Raw genomic sequence first — 20,011 nt, 5'->3', positions numbered from 1 at the left:
CAGAGAGACATTACAGAGACACAGTACAGAGAGACATTACAGAGACACAGCACAGAGACACAGCACAGAGAGGCAGTTCCATGGTTCTGTAAAATGGGCCAATGTCTGCAGTGTATGGCAAAACAGCACATACTGTAACAGTAGATAAATGGTGTATTGTTACAATGTAATGTACTACATAGGGAATAGGGTGTAATTGGATCCTGGTCAATAGTAGTGCACTACAGCCCTATAGGCCCTAGTCAATAGTAGTGCACTACAGCCCTATAGGCCCTAGTCAATAGTAGTGCACTAAAGCCCTATAGATCCTGGTCAATAGTAGTGCACTACAGCCCTATAGGCCCTAGTCAATAGTAGTGCACTAAAGCCCTATAGGCCCTAGTCAATAGTAGTGCACTAAAGCCCTATAGGCCCTGGTCAAATGTAGTGCACTACAGCCCTATAGGTCCTGGTCAATAGTAGTGCACTACAGCCCTATAGGCCCTGGTCAAATGTAGTGCACTACAGCCCTATAGGTCCTGGTCAATAGTAGTGCACTACAGCCCTATAGGTCCTGGTCAATAGTAGTGCACTACAGCCCTATAGGTCCTGGTCAATAGTAGTGCACTACAGCCCTATAGGTCCTGGTCAATAGTAGTGCACTACAGCCCTATAGGTCCTGGTCAATAGTAGTGCACTACAGCCCTATAGGTCCTGGTCAAATGTAGTGCACTACAGCCATATAGGCCCTGGTCAAATGCAGTGCACTACATAGGGGATAGGGTGTCATTTGGAACACACATATAAATGTTTTGTTAGTGGTTGTTTATCAAGTTTAGTGAAACGGCGTAGAGACGAAGCAGATTGGTGGCGGTACGCTGTGGAGACCCAATAGTTGAATGCTGTAGACTCCAAAGGCTGGTGCCAATGGGTGGGCTGCAGTTTGTTCACAGCTATTTCTGTTGATCCATTAATTATTCAGATTGAGAAACAGAGGGAGAAGGAGGAGGAGGAAAAAGTGAGAGATGGAGAGAGGGAGATGGGGGAGAAGGGAAGGAGTGCCAGAGAGAGAATGCTATTTGGCCCTAAACAGAGAGTACACAGTGGCAGAATACCTGACCACTGTGACTGACCCAAACTTAAGGAAAGCTTTGACTATGTACAGACTTAGTGAGCATAGCCTTGCTATTGAGAAAGGCTGCCGTGGATGTCAGAAGGTGAATTCACCAATTTGTAAGTCGCTCTGGATAAGAGCGTCTGCTAAATGACTTAAATGTAAATGTAGACAGACATGGCTCTCAAGAGAAGACAGGCTATGTGCTCACTGCCCACAAAATGAGGTGGAAACTGAGCTGCACTTCCTAACCTCCTGCCCAATGTATGACCATATTAGAGATACATATTTCCCTTTACACATATCCACAAAGAATTCGAAAACAAATCCAATTTTGCTAAACTCCTATATCTGCTGGGGGAAATTTCACAGTATGCCATCACAGCAGCAAGATTTGTGCCACAAGAAAAGGGCAACCAGTGAAGAACAAACACCATTGTAAATACAACCCATATTTATGCTTATTTATTTTCCCTTGTGTTCTTTTAACCATTTGTACATTGTTACAACACTGTATATACAGTGGGGCAAAAAAGTATTTAGTCAGCCACCAATTGTGCAAGTTCTCCCACTTAAAAATATGAGAGAGACCTGTAATTTTCATCATAGGTATACTTCAACTATGACAGACAAAATTAGAAAAAAAATCCAGAAAATCCCATTGTAGGATTTTTAATGAATTTATTTGCAAATTATGGTGGAAAATAAGTATTTGGTCACCGACAAACAAGCAAGATTTCTGGCTCTCACAGACCTGTAACTTCTTCTTTAAGAGACTCCTCTGTCCTCCACTCGTTACCTGTCTTAATGGCACCTGTTTGAACTTGTTATCAGTATAAAAGACACCTGTCCACAACCTCAAACAGTCACACTCCAAACTCCACTATGGCCAAGACAAAAGAGCTGTCAAAGGACACCAGAAACAAAATTGTAGACCTGCTCCAGGCTGGGAGACTGAATCTGCAATAGGTAAGCAGCTTGGTTTGAAGAAATGAACTGTGGGAGCAATTATTAGGAAATGGAAGACATACAAGGTCACTGATAATCTCCCTCGATCTGGGGCTCCACTCAAGATCTCACCCAGTGGGGTCAAAATGATCACAAGAACGGGTAAGCAAAAATCCCAGAACCACACGGGGGGACCTAGTGAATGACCTGCAGAGAGCTGGGACCAAAGTAACAAAGCCTACCATCAGTAACACACTACGCCGCCAGGGACTCAAATCCTGCAGTGCCAGACATGTCCCCCTGCTTAAGCCAGTACATGTCCAGGCCCGTCTGAAGTTTGCTAGAGAGCATTTGGATGATCCAGAAGAAGATTGGGAGAATGTCATATGGTCAGATGAAACTAAAATATAACGTTTTGGTAAAAACTCAACTCATCGTGTTTGGAGGACAAAGAATGCTGAGTTGCATCCAAAGAACACCGTGAAGCATGGGGGTGGAAACATCATGCTTTGGGGCTGTTTTTCTGCAAAGGGACCAGCACGACTGATCCGTGTAAAGGAAATAATGAATGGGGCCATGTATCGTGAGATTTTGAGTGAAAACCTCCTTCCATCAGCAAGGGCATGATGGAAACGTGACTGGGTCTTTCAGCATGACAATGATCCCAAACACACCGCCCGGGCAACGAAGGAGTGGCTTCGTAAGAAGCATTTCAAGGTCCTAGAGTGGCCTAGCCAGTCTCCAGATCTCAACCCCATAGAAAATCTTTGGAGGGAGTTGAAAGTCCGTGTTGCCCAGCAACAGCCCCAAAACATCACTGCTCTAGAGGAGATCTGCATGGAGGAATGGGCCAAAATACCAGCAACAGTATGTGAAAACCTTGTGAAGACTTACAGAAAACGTTTGACCTCTGTCATTGCCAGCAAAGGGTATATAACAAAGTATTGAGATAAACTTTTGTTATTGACCAAATACTTATTTCCCACCATAATTTGCAAATAAATTCATAAAAATCCTACAATGTGATTTTCTGATTTTTTCTTCTCATTTTGTCTGTCATAGTTGAAGTGTACCAATAATGAAAATTACAGGCCTCTCTCATCTTTTTAAGTGGGAGAACTTGCACAATTGGTGGCTGACTAAATACTTTTTTCCCCAAGGTATATATATGTATAATATGACATTTGTAATGTCTTTATTGTTTTGAAATGTCTGTATGTGTAATGTTTACTGTTAATTTTTATTGTTTATTTCACTTTATATATTCACTTTATATATTATCTACCTCACTTGCTTTGGCAATGTTAACACATGTTCACCATGCCAATAAAGCCTCTTGAATTGAATTGGTGGAGAGAGATGGTGGAGAGAGAGATGGAGGGAGAGATGGTGGAGAGAGAGAAGGAATGCGAGAGATGGTGGAGAGAGAGAAGGAATGCGAGAGATGGTGGAGAGAGAGAAGGAATGCGAGAGAGAGATGGAGAGAGAGAAGGAATGTGAGAGATGGTGGAGAGAGAGAAGGAATGTGAGAGATGGTGGAGAGAGAGAAGGAATGCGAGAGATGGTGGAGAGAGAGAAGGAATGTGAGAGATGGTGGAGAGAGAGAAGGAATGCAAGAGATGGTGGAGAGAGAGAAGGAATGTGAGAGAGATGGAGAGAGATGGTGGAGAGAGAGAAGGAATGCGAGAGATGGTGGAGAGAGAGAAGGAATGCGAGAGATGGTGGAGAGAGAGAAGGTGGAGAGAGAGAAGGAATGCGAGAGAGATGGAGAGAGAGAAGGAATGCGAGAGATGGTGGAGAGAGAGATGGTGGAGAGAGAGAAGGAATGCGAGAGATGCTGGAGAGAGAGAAGGAATGCGAGAGATGGTGGAGAGAGAGAAGGAATGCGAGATATGATGGAGAGAGAGATGGAGAGAGAGAAGGAATGCGAGAGATGGTGGAGAGAGAGAAGGAATGCGAGAGATGGTGGAGAGAGAGATGGTAGAGAGAGAGAAGGAATGTGAGAGATGGTGGAGAGAGAGAAGGAATGCAAGAGATGGTGGAGAGAGAGAAGGAATGCGAGAGAGATGGAGAGAGATGCTGGAGAGAGAGAAGGAATGCAAGAGATGGTGGAGAGAGAGATGGAGAGAGAGATGGTGGAGAGAGAGAAGGAATGCGAGAGATGGTGGAGAGAGAGAAGGAATGCGAGAGGGTGGAGAGAGAGAAGGAATGCGAGAGATGATGGCGAGAGAGATGGAGAGAGAGAAGGAATGCGAGAGATGGTGGAGAGAGAGAAGGAATGCGAGAGATGGTGGAGAGAGAGAAGGAATGCGAGAGATGGTGGAGAGAGAGATGGTGGAGAGAGAGAAGGAATGCGAGAGATGGGGCAGAGAGAGAAGGAATGTGAGAGATGGTGGAGAGAGAGAAGGAATGTGAGAGATGGTGGAGAGAGAGAAGGAATGTGAGAGATGGTGGAGAGAGAGAAGGAATGTGAGAGATGGTGGAGAGAGAGAAGGAATGTGAGAGATGGTGGAGAGAGAAGGAATGAGAGAGATGAAGAAATGAAGAAATGAAGAACCCCAAGCCCAGCGGCTCTCACCCCCTCTGAGCACCCCCCCTGTCAGCCACCCTGATAGCCCTTCTGACAACCCCCCCACACCCACTGAGGACAAACACAAGACACAGATTGTACTACTTATGGACTCAAATGGGAAATATATAGAAGAAAAAAAACTTTTTCCCAAACACAGTGTGTCTAAACTCTGGTGTCCAAACACCCAGAGCGCCATAGACCTTCTGTCTGAGGCCAAACTAGGCTCACCTAGCCACATAATAATACACACAGGCACAAACGACCTGAGGGCCCAGCAGGAAAGAGTGGCCACAGCACTGAAGGGAGTGATTGAAAAGGCTTCTTCTACTTTCCCCAACGCACAAGTGGTTATCTCCACCCTGCTACCACGAAAAGACTTCCACCCTGCCACAATACAGCGGGTAAACGCAAGTATTTCCCGTGACTGTGCCTCAAAACCAAACGTTTTCCTGGCCCACCACTCCACCCTGGACTTGAACAGCCTCTATGACCAGGTCCACCTCTACAAGGCAGCAGTGCCCATCTTTGCCCGAACTCTAAAGGACATCGCTCTCAAACGTATCCCCAACACTTCACACAGGAGCAACAGATCAATAGACACCCCACCCAGACCAGCGAGACACCCTCCCAGACCTGCAGGACCCCCTGGACCTACACATAGAGGGCCCACGCCAAGAGGAATTACATCCAGACCATCGCACACCCAGACACATCCACACCCCTACCCCAACCAATTAACACCCCCCCCACGTCAATCATGCCCACACCCCATTTAGGCCCCCTCAGATCAGACCTATGCCACTCCTGCCCACCCCATGCACCCCACCCCCGCAAAGAGGGCCTCAACATGGAAGCCACACATACGCCCAGGTAGTGAGCGGGCAAACAGTCCCAACCCCCACTCTCACACTCGCCCAAGCCAATGGCATGTACCAGATGCTCAGCAGGCTCTGCTCACACTTACTGGCCTGAGGCCAAATTACGACCAACAACATTGGACACTTTATGGAACAAAAAGCCTTTACTATTTCATCCTGGAATATCCAAGGCCTGAGGTCATCTGCCTTTGGCCTGAAGAGCAGAAACCCGGACTTCACCAAAGAAATCGGTAATACAGACATTGTCATCCTGCAAGAAACCTGGTATAGAGGAGACAGACCCACTGGATGCCCTCTAGGTTACAGAGAGCTGGTAGTCCCATCCACCAAACTACCAGGTGTGAAACAGGGAAGGGACTCAGGGGGTATGCTAATTTGGTATAGAGCAGACCTAACTCACTCCATTAAATTAATCAAAACAGGAACATTCTACATTTGGCTAGAAATTCAAAAGGAAATTATCCTAACAGAGAAAAATGTCCTCCTGTGTGCTACCTATATCCCCCCACTAGAATCCCCATATTTTAATGAAGACAGCTTCTCCATCCTGGAGGGGGAAATCAATCATTTCCAGGCCCAGGGACATGTACTAGTCTGTGGTGACCTAAATGCCAGAACCGGACAAGAACCTGACACCCTCAGCACACAGGGGGACAAACACCTGCCTGGAGGTGACAGCATTCCCTCCACCGTGTGCCCCCCTAGGCACAACTATGACAACATAACGAACAAAAACGGGTCATAACTCCTGCAGCTCTGTCGCACGCTGGGTATGTACATAGTCAATGGTAGGCTTCGAGGGGACTCCTATGGTAGGTACACCTATAGCTCATCTCTTGGCAGTAGTACTGTAGACTACTTTATCACTGACCTCAACCCAGAGTCTCTCAGAGCGTTCACAGTCAGCCCACTGACACCCCTATCAGACCACAGCAAAATCACAGTCTACCTAAACAGAGCAATACTCAATCATGAGGCATCAAAGCCAAAGGAACTGAGTAACATTAAGAAATGCTATAGATGGAAGGAATGCAGTTTGGAAACCTACCAAAAAACAATTAGGCAACAACAAATTCAATCCCTTTTAGACAATTTCCTGGGTAAAACGTTCCACTGTAATAGTGAAGGTGTAAACTTGGCAGTAGAAAATCTTAACAGTATATTTGACCTCTCAGCTTCCCTATCAAATCTAAAAATCTCAAATAGAAAACCGAAGAAAATTAACAACAATGACAAATGGTTTGATGAAGAATGCAAAATTCTAAGAAAGAAATTGAGAAACCTGTCCAACCAAAAACATAGAGACCCGGAAAACCTGAGTCTACGCCTTCACTATGGTGAATCACTAAAACAATACAGAAATACACTACGGAAAAAGAAGGAACAGCATGTCAGAAATCAGCTCAATGTAATTGAAGAATCCATAGACTCTAACCACTTCTGGGAAAATTGGAAAACACTAAACAAACAACAACACGAAGAATTATCTATCCAAAATGGAGATGTATGGGTAAACCACTTCTCCAATCTTTTGGCTCTATAACAAAGAATAAAGAGCAAAAACATATACATGATCAAATACAGATCTTAGAATCAACTATTAAAGACTACCAGAACCCACTGGATTCTCCAATAACATTGAATGAGTTACAGGACAAAATAAAAACCCTCAAACCCAAAAAGGCCTGTGGTGTTGATGGTATCCTCAATGAAATGATCAAATATACAGACAATAAATTCCAATTGGCTATACTAAAACTCTTTAACATCATCCTTAGCTCTGGCATCTTCCCCAATATTTGGAACCAAGGACTGATCACCCCAATCCACAAAAATGGAGACAAATTTGACCCCAATAACTACCGTGGAATATGCGTCAACAGTAACCTTGGGAAAATCCTCTGCATTATCATTAACAGCAGACTCGTACACTTCCTCAATGAAAACAATGTACTGAGCAAATGTCAAATTGGCTTTTTACCAAATTACCGTACAACAGACCATGTATTCACCCTGCACACCCTAATTGACAACCAAACAAACCAAAACAAAGGCAAAGTCTTCTCATGCTTTGTTGATTTCAAAAAAGCCTTCGACTCAATTTGGCATGAGGGTCTGCTATACAAACTGATGGAAAGTGGTGTTGGGGGTAAAACATACGACATCATAAAATCCATGTACACAAACAACAAGTGTGCGGTTAAAATTGGCAAAAAACACACACATTTCTTCACACAGGGTCATGGGGTTAGACAGGGATGCAGCTTAAGCCCCACCCTCTTCAACATATATATCAACGAACTGGCGCGGGCACTAGAAAAGTCTGCAGCACCCGGCCTCACCCTACTAGAATCTGAAGTCAAATGTCTGCTGTTTGCTGATGATCTGGTGCTTCTGTCACCAACCAAGGAGGGCCTACAGCAGCACCTAGATCTTATGCACAGATTCTGTCAGACCTGGGCCCTGACAGTAAATCTCAGTAAGACCAAAATAATGGTGTTCCAAAAAAGGTCCAGTCACCAGGACCACAAATACAAATTCCATCTAGACACTGATGCCCTAGAGCACACAAAAAACTATACATACCTTGGCCTAAACATCAGCGCCACAGGTAACTTCCACAAAGCTGTGAACGATCTGAGAGACAAGGCAAGAAGGGCATTCTATGCCATCAAAAGGAACATAAATTTCAACATACCAATTAGGATTTGGCTAAAAATACTTGAATCAGTCATAGAGCCCATTGCCCTTTATGGTTGTGAGGTCTGGGGTCCGCTCACCAACCAAGACTTCACAAAATGGGACAAACACCAAATTGAGACTCTGCACGCAGAATTCTGCAAAAATATCCTCAGTGTACAACGTAGAACACCAAATAATGCATGCAGAGCAGAATTAGGCCGATACCCACTAATTATCAAAATCCAGAAAAGAGCAGTTAAATTCTATAACCACCTAAAAGGAAGCGATTCCCAAACCTTCCACAACAAAGCCATCACCTACAGAGATGAACCTGGAGAAGAGTCCCCTAAGCAAGCTGGTCCTGGGGCTCTGTTCACAAACACACCCTACAGAGCCCCATGACAGCAGCACAATTAGACCCAACCAAATCATGAGAAAACAAAAAGATAATTACTTGACACATTGGAAAGAATTAACAAAAGAACAGAGCAAACTAGAATGCTATTTGGCCCTACACAGAGAGTACACAGCGGCAGAATACCTGACCACTGTGACTGACCCAAAATTAAGGAAAGCTTTGACTATGTACAGACTCAGCGAGCATAGCCTTGCTATTGAGAAAGGCCGCCGTAGGCAGACATGGCTCTCAAGAGAAGACAGGCTATGTGTTCACTGCCCACAAAATGAGGTGGAAACTGAGCTGCACTTCCTAACCTCCTGCCCAATGTATGACCATATTAGAGAGACATATTTCCCTCAGATTACACAGATCCACAAAGAATTCGAAAACAAATCCAATTTTGAAAAACTCCCATATCTACTGGGTGAAATTCCACAGTGTGCCATCAGAGCAGCAAGATTTGTGACCTGTTGCCACGAGAAAAGGGCAACCAGTGAAGAACACGCACCATTGTAAATACAACACATATCTATGCTTATTTATTTTATCTTGTGTCCTTTACCATTTGCACATTGTAAAAACACTGTATATATATATAATATGACATTTGTAATGTCTTTATTGTTTTGAAACTTCTGTATGTGTGATGTCTACTGTTAATTTTTATTGTTTATTTCACTTTATATATTATATACCTTACTTGCTTTGGCAATGTTAACATATGTTTCCCATGCCAATAAAGCCCCTTGAATTGAATTGAATTGAGATGGAGCAGAAGGGAAGGAGCGAGACAGAAGGTCAGAAATAGAGAGGAAGGGAAACCTATCTCCACTGATAACTCATCAATAAAACATGAATCTCCCAACACCGGGTGCTTGGCTCCCAGTCAGACGACATTTAGAGCCAGACATAAACGGTACAGAGGATAAAGAATAACCGAGATGAAATGTCTCGAGAACCTCTCCTGTGATTCAAGACTGCTCAATTCTCAGAAGTTGGAGGACAAATAGGTAATAGAGAGGGGTTCTATTGTACTATTTTGGGGCACCCCAAGAGTCAGTGCTGGGTACATTTTAGTCACCGTTCACGGAAGGAAGGACTTTAAGAACAACTGAATTCCAATAAAATAAAAGTTAATTCAACTATTCAGATGATGATCATTGTTGTTCAAAGAAAGTACATATATTTTTTACAACATTCATAGCTGTTGATTTTACATAATGAAGCTCCATTTTCTCTTGACAAACTAATTCCAGAATGGCTGTGTAACGTGAACAACGCCTCCTCATCGGCATTCATCTCTTCATTTCTATTCCAATTGAACTGTGATTGATTCTGCCATTTGAGATTCTACGTGATTCTGTGTGATTACTTTTTAAATACTCCTGGTGGCATTTTCAATCAATACAAAACCATTTTTTTCCAAGGGAGACCTGGGGCCCTACGTATCAAGCATCTCAGAGGAGGAGTGCTGATCTAGGATCAGGTTCTCCCTGTCCATGTAATCTAAAGGGACCAGTATTCAGTCATAGTGCTGATCTAGGATCAGGTCCCCCTGACCATGTAATCTAATAGGACCAGTACTCAGTCATAGTGCTGATCTAGGATCAGGTTCTCCCTGTCCATGTGATCTAAAAGGACCAGTATTCAGTCATAGTGCTGATCTAGGATCAGGTCCCCCTGTCCATGTAATCTAATAGGACCAGTACTCAGTCATAGTGCTGATCTAGGATCAGGGCCTCCCTGTCCATGTAATCTCATTCATTGTGATCTAAAAGTCAGAACTGATCCTAAATCAGCACACTGAGACCTTTGATGCATACGGCGTCACACCTTGTAGTCCTATAACCAATTTGTAGTCCTATAACCAGCTTGTAGTCCTATAACCAGCTTGTAGTCCTATAACCAGCTTGTAGTCCTATAACCAGCTTGTAGTCCTATAACCAGCTTGTAGTCCTATAACCAGCTTGTAGTCTTAAGACCAGTTTGTAGTCCTATGACCAGTTTGTAGTCCTATAACCAGCTTGTAGTCCTATAACCAGCTTGTAGTCCTATAACCAGCTTGTAGTCCTAAGACCAGTTTGTAGTCCTATGACCAGTTTGTAGTCCTATAACCAGCTTGTAGTCCTATAACCAGCTTGTAGTCCTATAACCAGCTTGTAGTCCTATAACCAGCTTGTAGTCCTATAACCAGCTTGTAGTCTTAAGACCAGTTTGTTGTCCTATAACCAGTTTGTAGTCTTAAGACCAGTTTGTAGTCCTAAGACACCAAAATGAGTTACTTCTGGTTCGTCAGCAATTCCTATGGGGAAAGAAAAGGGTTTTGAGATAAACGCTGAAAATAAGGTCTGAGGTTAACACAGGTTTGGGAGATCTTATACGTTTTGTTAATACAGAATCAATCGGTTCACACGATCTTTATGAATTATGAAGCCTTATGTGCTTCATGCTCTTGCTCCGATTACAGAAATGCTAAAAGATTCACAAAAAGAACAAAACGTAAATAGAAGAAAATGTATCAGATATCCTAAGCCTGTGTTCACCACAGACCTTCTTTTCAGCGTTTATCCAAAAACTCCACTAATTTCCCCATAGGCTTTGACCAACGAGCCATGGCGGTGTTAGTGCCTACAAAGAGACTCCATGACTATTGATCTCTATAATCGCATTTGCGTAGTGGCATAAAGTTGAGCAGAGGCACTTATAGAATTCCCACATATGGGGATTTTTTGTTGTTGCAGGATCTGGAAAATGACTTGCCTTTAATTAGCACATTTCATGAACCGGGGACAGACACAATGGGATACTATGACAGGATAGAGTTCTGGGTTGTGACAGTATAACAGGGTAGAGTTCTGGGTTGTGATACTATAACAGGGTAGAGTTCTGGCTTGTGACAGTATAACAGGGTAGAGATCTGGGTTGTGACACTATAACAGGGTAGAGTTCTGGGTTGTGACAGTATAACAGGGTAGACTTCTGGGTTGTGACACTATAACAGGGTAGAGTTCTGGGTTGTGACAGTATAACAGGGTAGAGTTCTGGGTTGTGACAGTATAACAGGGTAGAGTTCTGGGTTGTGACAGTATAACAGGGTAGAGTTCTGGGTTGTGACACTATGACAGGATAGAGTTCTGGGTTGTGACAGTATAACAGGGTAGAGTTCTGGGTTGTGACAGTATAACAGGGTAGAGTTCTGGGTTGTGACAGTATAACAGGGTAGAGTTCTGGGTTGTGACACTATAACAGGGTAGAGTTCTGGGTTGTGACAGTATAACAGGGTAGAGTTCTGGGTTGTGATACTATAACAGGGTAGAGTTCTGGGTTGTGATACTATAACAGGGTAGAGTTCTGGGTTGTGACAGTATAACAGGGTAGAGTTCTGGGTTTTCACATTATAACAGGGTAGAGTTCTGGCTTGTGACAGTATAACAGGGTAGAGATCTGGGTTGTGACACTATAACAGGGTAGAGTTCTGGGTTGTGACACTATGACAGGATAGAGTTCTGGGTTGTGACAGTATAACAGGGTAGAGTTCTGGGTTGTGACAGTATAACAGGGTAGAGTTCTGGGTTGTGACAGTATAACAGGGTAGAGTTCTGGGTTGTGACAGTATAACAGGGTAGAGTTCTGGGTTGTGACAGTATAACAGGGTAGAGATCTGGGTTGTGACAGTATAACAGGGTAGAGTTCTGGGTTTTGACAGTATAACAGGGTAGAGTTCTGGGTTGTGACACTATAACAGGGTAGAGTTCTGGGTTGTGACAGTATAACAGGGTAGAGTTCTGGGTTGTGATACTATAACAGGGTAAAGTTCTGGGTTTTGACAGTATAACAGGGTAGAGTTCTGGGTTGTGACAGTATAACAGGGTAGAGTTCTGGGTTGTGACAGTATAACGGGGTCGAGTTCTGGGTTGTGACAGTATAACAGGGTAGAGTTCTGGGTTGTGACAGTATAACAGGGTAGAGTTCTGGGTTGTGACAGTATAACAGGGTAGAGTTCTGGGTTGTGACAGTATAACAGGGTAGAGTTCTGGGTTGTGATACTATAACAGGGTAGAGTTCTGGGTTGTGACAGTATAACAGGGTCGAGTTCTGGGTTGTGACAGTATAACAGGGTAGAGTTCTGGGTTGTGACAGTATAACAGGGTAGAGTTCTGGGTTGTGACAGTATAACAGGGTAGAGTTCTGGGTTGTGACAGTATAACAGGGTAGAGTTCTGGGTTGTGACAGTATAACAGGGTAGAGTTCTGGGTTGTGATACTATAACAGGGTAGAGTTCTGGGTTTTGACAGTATAACAGGGTAGAGAATGGTTCTGGGTTGTGACAGTATAACAGGGTAGAGTTCTGGGTTGTGACAGTATAACAGGGTAGAGTTTTGGGTTGTGACAGTATAACAGGGTAGAGTTCTGGGTTGTGACAGTATAACAGGGTAGAGTTCTGGGTTGTGACAGTATAACAGGGTAGAGTTCTGGGTTGTGACAGTATAACAGGGTAGAGTTCTGGGTTGTGACAGTATAACAGGGTAGAGTTCTGGGTTGTGACAGTATAACAGGGTAGAGTTCTGGGTTGTGATACTATAACAAGGTAGAGTTCTGGGCTGTGACAGTATAACAGGGTAGAGTTCTGGGTTGTGACAGTATAACAGGGTAGAGTTCTGGGTTGTGACAGTATAACAGGGTAGAGTTCTGGGTTGTGACAGTATAACAGGGTCGAGTTCTGGGTTGTGATACTATAACAGGGTAGAGTTCTGGGTTTTGACAGTATAACAGGGTAGAGTTCTGGGTTGTGACAGTATAACAGGGTAGAGTTCTGGGTTGTGATACTATGGATGTCATAAGGTGAATTCAAATTTAAATGTAAATGTATGTAATGTGATAACAGGGTAGAGTTCTGGGTTGTGATACTATAACAGGGTAGAGTTCTGGGTTTTGACAGTATAACAGGGTAGAGTTCTGGTTTGTGACAGTATAACAGGGTAGAGATCTGGGTTGTGACAGTATAACAGGGTAGAGTTCTGGGTTGTGACAGTATAACAGGGTAGAGTTCTGGGTTGTGACAGTATAACAGGGTAGAGTTCTGGGTTGTGACAGTATAACGGGGTAGAGTTCTGGGTTGTGACAATGTAACAGGGTAGAGTTCTGGGTTGTGACAGTATAACAGGGTAGAGTTCTGGGTTGTGACAGTATAACAGGGTAGAGTTCTGGGTTGTGACAGTATAACAGGGTAGAGTTCTGGGTTGTGACACTATAACAGGGTAGAGATCTGGGTTGTGACAGTATAACAGGGTAGAGTTCTGGGTTGTGACAGTATAACAGGGTCGAGTTCTGGGTTGTGATACTATAACAGGGTAGAGTTCTGGGTTTTGACAGTATAACAGAGTAGAGTTCTGGGTTGTGACAGTATAACAGGGTAGAGTTCTGGGTTGTGATACTATGGATGTCATAAGGTGAATTCACCAATTTGTAAGTCGCTCTGGATAAGAGCGTCTGCCAAATGACTTAAATGTAAATGTATGTAATGTGATAACAGGGTAGAGTTCTGGGTTGTGACAGTATAACAGGGTAGAGTTCTGGGTTGTGACAGTATAACAGGGTAGAGTTCTGGGTTTTAATAGACTGATTGCAGTAATAGAGCTAGTGATCAGTGTTCTGAGTCCTTGTTGCTACTGTATGATGCTCAATAGTTGTCCCGGACTGACAGCCTGTGGAGGCAGAGAGAGCCCATGTCAGGCCATCAGTACGGGCTTTATTGTTGTTATTCCGTTCAGCAGATGGAAGAGGCTGTTGATCATTTTGGCATTTGGATGTGTGTCATAGCTTTTCTCCTGTCACTGTTGTTTCATCTCAGTTTCATCTTTCTCTCGCTCCTTCTCTCGGTCTCTCTTTCTTTCTCTCTTTCTAGTTATCTGCCTCTCCCTCCCTCACTTCCGCCTGGACAGATCTGTTCCAGAGACACTGGGTTGTAGAGTAATAACAGATAGAATAGTGATGGAATCATTGTACTGAGACTAAGTTCTTTCTGCTATGATGCTCAGGAGTTATCAGGCCTGTCTGAACAGACTCCCAAGTTCAGAACATTGAGGAACGTTGATTACATAGGCAACTATGGGAATGGTAACACACTGACACAGGGAATGGTGACACACTGACACAGGGAATGGTGACACACTGACACAGGGAATGGTAACACACTGACACAGGGAATGGTAACACACTGACACAGGGAATGGTGACACACTGACACAGGGAATGGTAACACACTGACACAGGGAATGGTAACACACTGACACAGGGAATGGTAACACACTGACACAGGGAATGGTGACACACTGACACAGGGAATGGTAACACACTGACACAGGGAATGGTGACACACTGACACAGGGAATGGTAACACACTGACACAGGGAATGGTAACACACTGACACAGGGAATGGTAACACACTGACACAGGGAATGGTAACACACTGACACAGGGAATGGTAACACACTGACACAGGGAATGGTAACACACTGACACAGGGAATGGTAACACACTGACACAGGGAATGGTAACACACTGACACAGGGAATGGTGACACACTGACACAGGGAATGGTAACACACTGACACAGGGAATGGTAACACACTGACACAGGGAATGGTGACACACTGACACAGGGAATGGTGACACACTGACACAGGGAATGGTAACACACTGACACAGGGAATGGTGACACACTGACACAGGGAATGGTAACACACTGACACAGGGAATGGTGACACACTGACACAGGGAATGGTAACACACTGACACAGGGAATGGTAACACACTGACACAGGGAATGGTAACACACTGACACAGGGAATGGTAACACACTGACACAGGGAATGGTAACACACTGACACAGGGAATGGTAACACACTGACACAGGGAATGGTAACACACTGACACAGGGAATGGTGACACACTGACACAGGGAATGGTGACACACTGACACAGGGAATGGTAACACACTGACACAGGGAATGGTAACACACTGACACAGGGAATGGTGACACACTGACACAGGGAATGGTGACACACTGACACAGGGAATGGTGACACACTGACACAGGGAATGGGGAATGGAATGGACACACTGACACAGGGAATGGTGACACACTGACACAGGGAATGGTGACACACTGACACAGGGAATGGTAACACACTGACACAGGGAATGGTAACACACTGACACAGGGAATGGTAACACACTGACACAGGGAATGGTAACACACTGACACAGGGAATGGTGACACACTGACACAGGGAATGGTGACACACTGACACAGGGAATGGTAACACACTGACACAGGGAATGGTAACACACTGACACAGGGAATGGTAACACACTGACACAGGGAATGGTAACACACTGACACAGGGAATGGTAACACACTGACACAGGGAATGGTAACACACTGACACAGGGAATGGTAACACACTGACACAGGGAATGGTAACACACTGACACAGGGAATGGTAACACACTGACACAGGGAATGGTAACACACTGACACAGGGAATGGTAACACACTGACACAGGGAATGGTAACACACTGACACAGGGAATGGTAACACACTGACACAGGGGCTGCATGTGGAGTTTACAACTCACAACTATGATGTCACAGACAGCAAATCAGACACAACGAGGTCAAGCTTATCAGACCTCCACAACCCAACACTGAATTAACTCCCCTCCACACCACACACCACACACCACACACACACACACACACACACACACACACACACACACACACACACACACACACACACACACACACACACACACACACACACACACACACACACACACACACACAGATGGGTCCTTAATGACGGTGTATTTTTCTAAACATCAGTCTGCAGGTGTTCTGAATAGGAGTCTACCTTTATTCCACAACTTTCATAACTTTCAATTTTTAAATGTCAGCAGTGGGTTAAATGAAGTGGTATTTGAAAAGAATGGAAAAAACATTAAGAGAAGCTATTTCCCTCAAACAGTCAATACACACAACAGGGGTGTAATTGGACTTAGAAGCCTATAGGGTGTGTGTGTTTGTGTGTGTGTGTGTGTTTGTGTGATTGTTCTACTCTCACCTCTCTCCACTGCTTGGTCTCCACTCCTTGGGTATAGAGCACACACACTGCGAGAGAAAGAAAGGGAGGGAGAGAAAGAGGGAGAGACAGTGAGAGAGAGAGGGAGAGAGAGAGTGAGAGGGCGAGGGAGAGAGAGAGACAGAGAGAGGGAGAAGGAAAGAGAAGAGAGAGAGAGACAGAGAGGGAGAGAGAGAGACAGAGAGACAGAGAGACAGAGAGACAGAGAGACAGAGAGAGGGAGAAGGAAAGAGAGAGAGAGAGAGAAAGAGACAGAGAGGGCAGAAATACAATCAGAGAAAGGTAGATAGATATTGATGCTGGCAGATTCAAGACAGCAGATCAATATAAACATCAGACTGAGGCTAAAGGCAAAGCTAACAGCTACTCCTCAAATCAACTGTCACTCAAGAAGAAAGAGCGAGGGAATGAGGAACCGATGGATGGACGTTAGACGAAAGGACGGGCAGAAGGAGAGACGGACGGGCGGACAGATGGACGGACCGATCGACAGACGAACAGACATAGGGAGGAAGGTAGAGAGGGAGGAGGCAGATGGACGGATCGACAGACAAACAGACATAGGGAGGAAGGTAGAGAGGGAGGAGGCAGATGGACAGATCGACAGACGAACAGACATAGGGAGGAAGGTGGAGAGGGAGGAGGCAGATGGACAGATCGACAGACGAACAGACATAGGGAGGAAGGTGGAGAGGGAGGAGGCAGATGGACAGATGGACAGATCGACAGACGAACAGACATAGGGAGGAAGGTGGAGAGGGAGGAGGCAGATGGACAGATCGACAGACGAACAGACATAGGGAGGAAGGTGGAGAGGGAGGAGGCAGATGGACGGACCGATCGACAGACGAACAGACATAGGGAGGAAGGTGGAGAGGGAGGAGGCAGATGGACCGATCGACAGACGAACAGACATAGGGAGGAAGGTAGAGAGGGAGGAGGCAGATGGACGGACCGATCGACAGACGAACAGACATAGGGAGGAAGGTAGAGAGGGAGGAGGCAGATGGACGGACCGATCGACAGACGAACAGACATAGGGAGGAAGGTGGAGAGGGAGGAGGCAGATGGACAGATCGACAGACGAACAGACATAGGGAGGAAGGTGGAGAGGGAGGAGGCAGATGGACGGACGATCGACAGACGAACAGACATAGGGAGGAAGGTGGAGAGGGAGGAGGCAGATGGACAGATCGACAGACGAACAGACATAGGGAGGAAGGTGGAGAGGGAGGAGGCAGATGGAAAGTTGACTCACATGGGTCAGATTTGGAGAATGTGTCTTTATCTAGAAGATTCCTGAAAGAAAAAGGAAAGGGGAAGCCTGTCAACATTAATCAACTTCATCACCTCATTGAAATACATCAGACACCAATTTCTCCATTTGTTCGGTGCTTAGTGTCAGTAGTAACATGAGTCATTATTGTAACCACAGGTATTAATGGTGTTCAGAGTGGGTCCTGTGATGTATTAAGTTCCCCTTGCAGGTCTAATTCCCGATACATACTATTTCAATGGCAATCAGAAAATTACAATTTACCACATAGAGTCATCAGTGGTCGATGAAAAATTGTTAAGTTTTCCTTGTCAGTTGCTTCCTACAAGCACAACAACAGACTGATAACTGTGGAGATGTGTGTCTGATGGCGTGCAGCTTGGTGTGTGTTCGTGTGTGTGTGTGTGTCAGAACACAGAAACTATCATCAGATTTTTGGTTGGAGGTAGTATCAACAGAGCGAATCAAAGGGATCGGTAGCCACCACAATGGTATTCTGATTAATGTAGTACCCTGTGTACCTGTTCACCTGATTACTGTAGTACCCTGTGTACCTGTTCACCTGATTACTGTAGTACCCTGTGTACCTGTTCACCTGATTCCTTACAGCCAACCTGCAATTACTCTACACCTCTGTCCAACCTGCAATTACTAGTAGTACCCTGTGTCCTGTTCACCTGATTACTGTAGTAATTACTACTGTAGTACCTCTGTCCAACCTGATTACTAGTACACCTCTGTCCTGTTCACCTGATTACTGTAGTACCCTGTGTACCTGTTCCCCTGATTACTCTACCTCTGTCCAACCTGCAATTACTCTAGTACCTCTGTCCAACCTGTTCCCCTGATTACTCTACACCTCTGTCCAACCTGCAATTACTCTACACCTCTGTCCAACCTGTTCCCCTGCAATTACTGTACACCCTGTCCAACCTGCAATTACTCTACACCTCTGTCCAACCTGATTACTCTAGTACCCTGTCCAACCTGTTCCCTGATTACTGTAGTACCCTCTGTCCAACCTGCAATTACTCTACACCTCTGTCCAACCTGCAATTACTCTACACCTCTGTCCAACCTGCAATTACTCTACACCTCTGTCCAACCTGCAATTACTCTACACCTCTGTCCAACCTGCAATTACTCTACACCTCTGTCCAACCTGCAATTACTCTACACCCTCTGTCCAACCTGCAATTACTCTACACCTCTGTCCAACCTGCAATTACTCTACACCTCTGTCCAACCTGCAATTACTCTACACCTCTGTCCAACCTGCAATTACTCTACACCTCTGTCCAACCTGCAATTACTCTACACCTCTGTCCAACCTGCAATTACTCTACACCTCTGTCCAACCTGCAATTACTCTACACCTCTGTCCAACCTGCAATTACTCTACACCTCTGTCCAACCTGCAATTACTCTACACCTCTGTCCAACCTGCAATTACTCTACACCTCTGTCCAACCTGCAATTACTCTACACCTCTGTCCAACCTGCAATTACTCTACACCTCTGTCCAACCTGCAATTACTCTACACCTCTGTCCAACCTGCAATTACTCTACACCTCTGTCCAACCTGCAATTACTCTACACCTCTGTCCAACCTGCATTTACTCTACACCTCTGTCCAATGTTCCCTCCAAAAAATGCAGGCACTGAGCAAATTTCTGGACTGCTGAGCACAGACTTGAACATTGTGAAAATTCTGTGCAACTTCCAGCACGGGTTCACTGTGAACACTGTACCCGCCTTAAGTTACAGCTTTAATAGTGGGCAAGTAGGCTACTGTGGCTATTTGATCATAGTGTAGGCCTACCAGAGTGGCCTACCAGAGTGGCCTACCAGAGCGGCCTACCAGAGCGGCCTACCAGAGCGGCCTACCAGAGCGGCCTACCATCAAAAACAACGGAGGAAATGCATCCCATAACATTTTAACATGTAAATAGCTATAATTCAGCCTACAGCAGCAGCCAATGTGTGGTGTTCAATGCAGGCCTACATTCCAT

At 44.9% G+C, this 20,011-nt stretch overlaps 1 protein-coding gene across 1 annotated transcript in view; it reads right to left on the bottom strand.

The window, feature by feature from the left end:
• The window catches only part of LOC135528035 (copine-5-like), a 73,461-nt gene that overhangs the window by 9,322 nt on the left and 44,128 nt on the right, over positions 1 to 20,011 (bottom strand). The window contains exons 2-3 of the mRNA XM_064956803.1: positions 17,981 to 18,021; positions 16,705 to 16,751 (exon numbers count right to left, since the gene is read on the bottom strand). Coding sequence (XP_064812875.1) covers positions 16,705 to 16,751; positions 17,981 to 18,021 — 88 coding nt within the window. The remainder of the gene's footprint in view (positions 1 to 16,704; positions 16,752 to 17,980; positions 18,022 to 20,011) is intronic.

The sequence above is a fragment of the Oncorhynchus masou genome, chromosome 5 (assembly GCF_036934945.1).
Source record: "Oncorhynchus masou masou isolate Uvic2021 chromosome 5, UVic_Omas_1.1, whole genome shotgun sequence".
In the NCBI taxonomy this organism is placed as follows: domain Eukaryota; kingdom Metazoa; phylum Chordata; class Actinopteri; order Salmoniformes; family Salmonidae; genus Oncorhynchus; species Oncorhynchus masou.
This window is presented reverse-complemented; position numbering and strand designations above follow the sequence as displayed.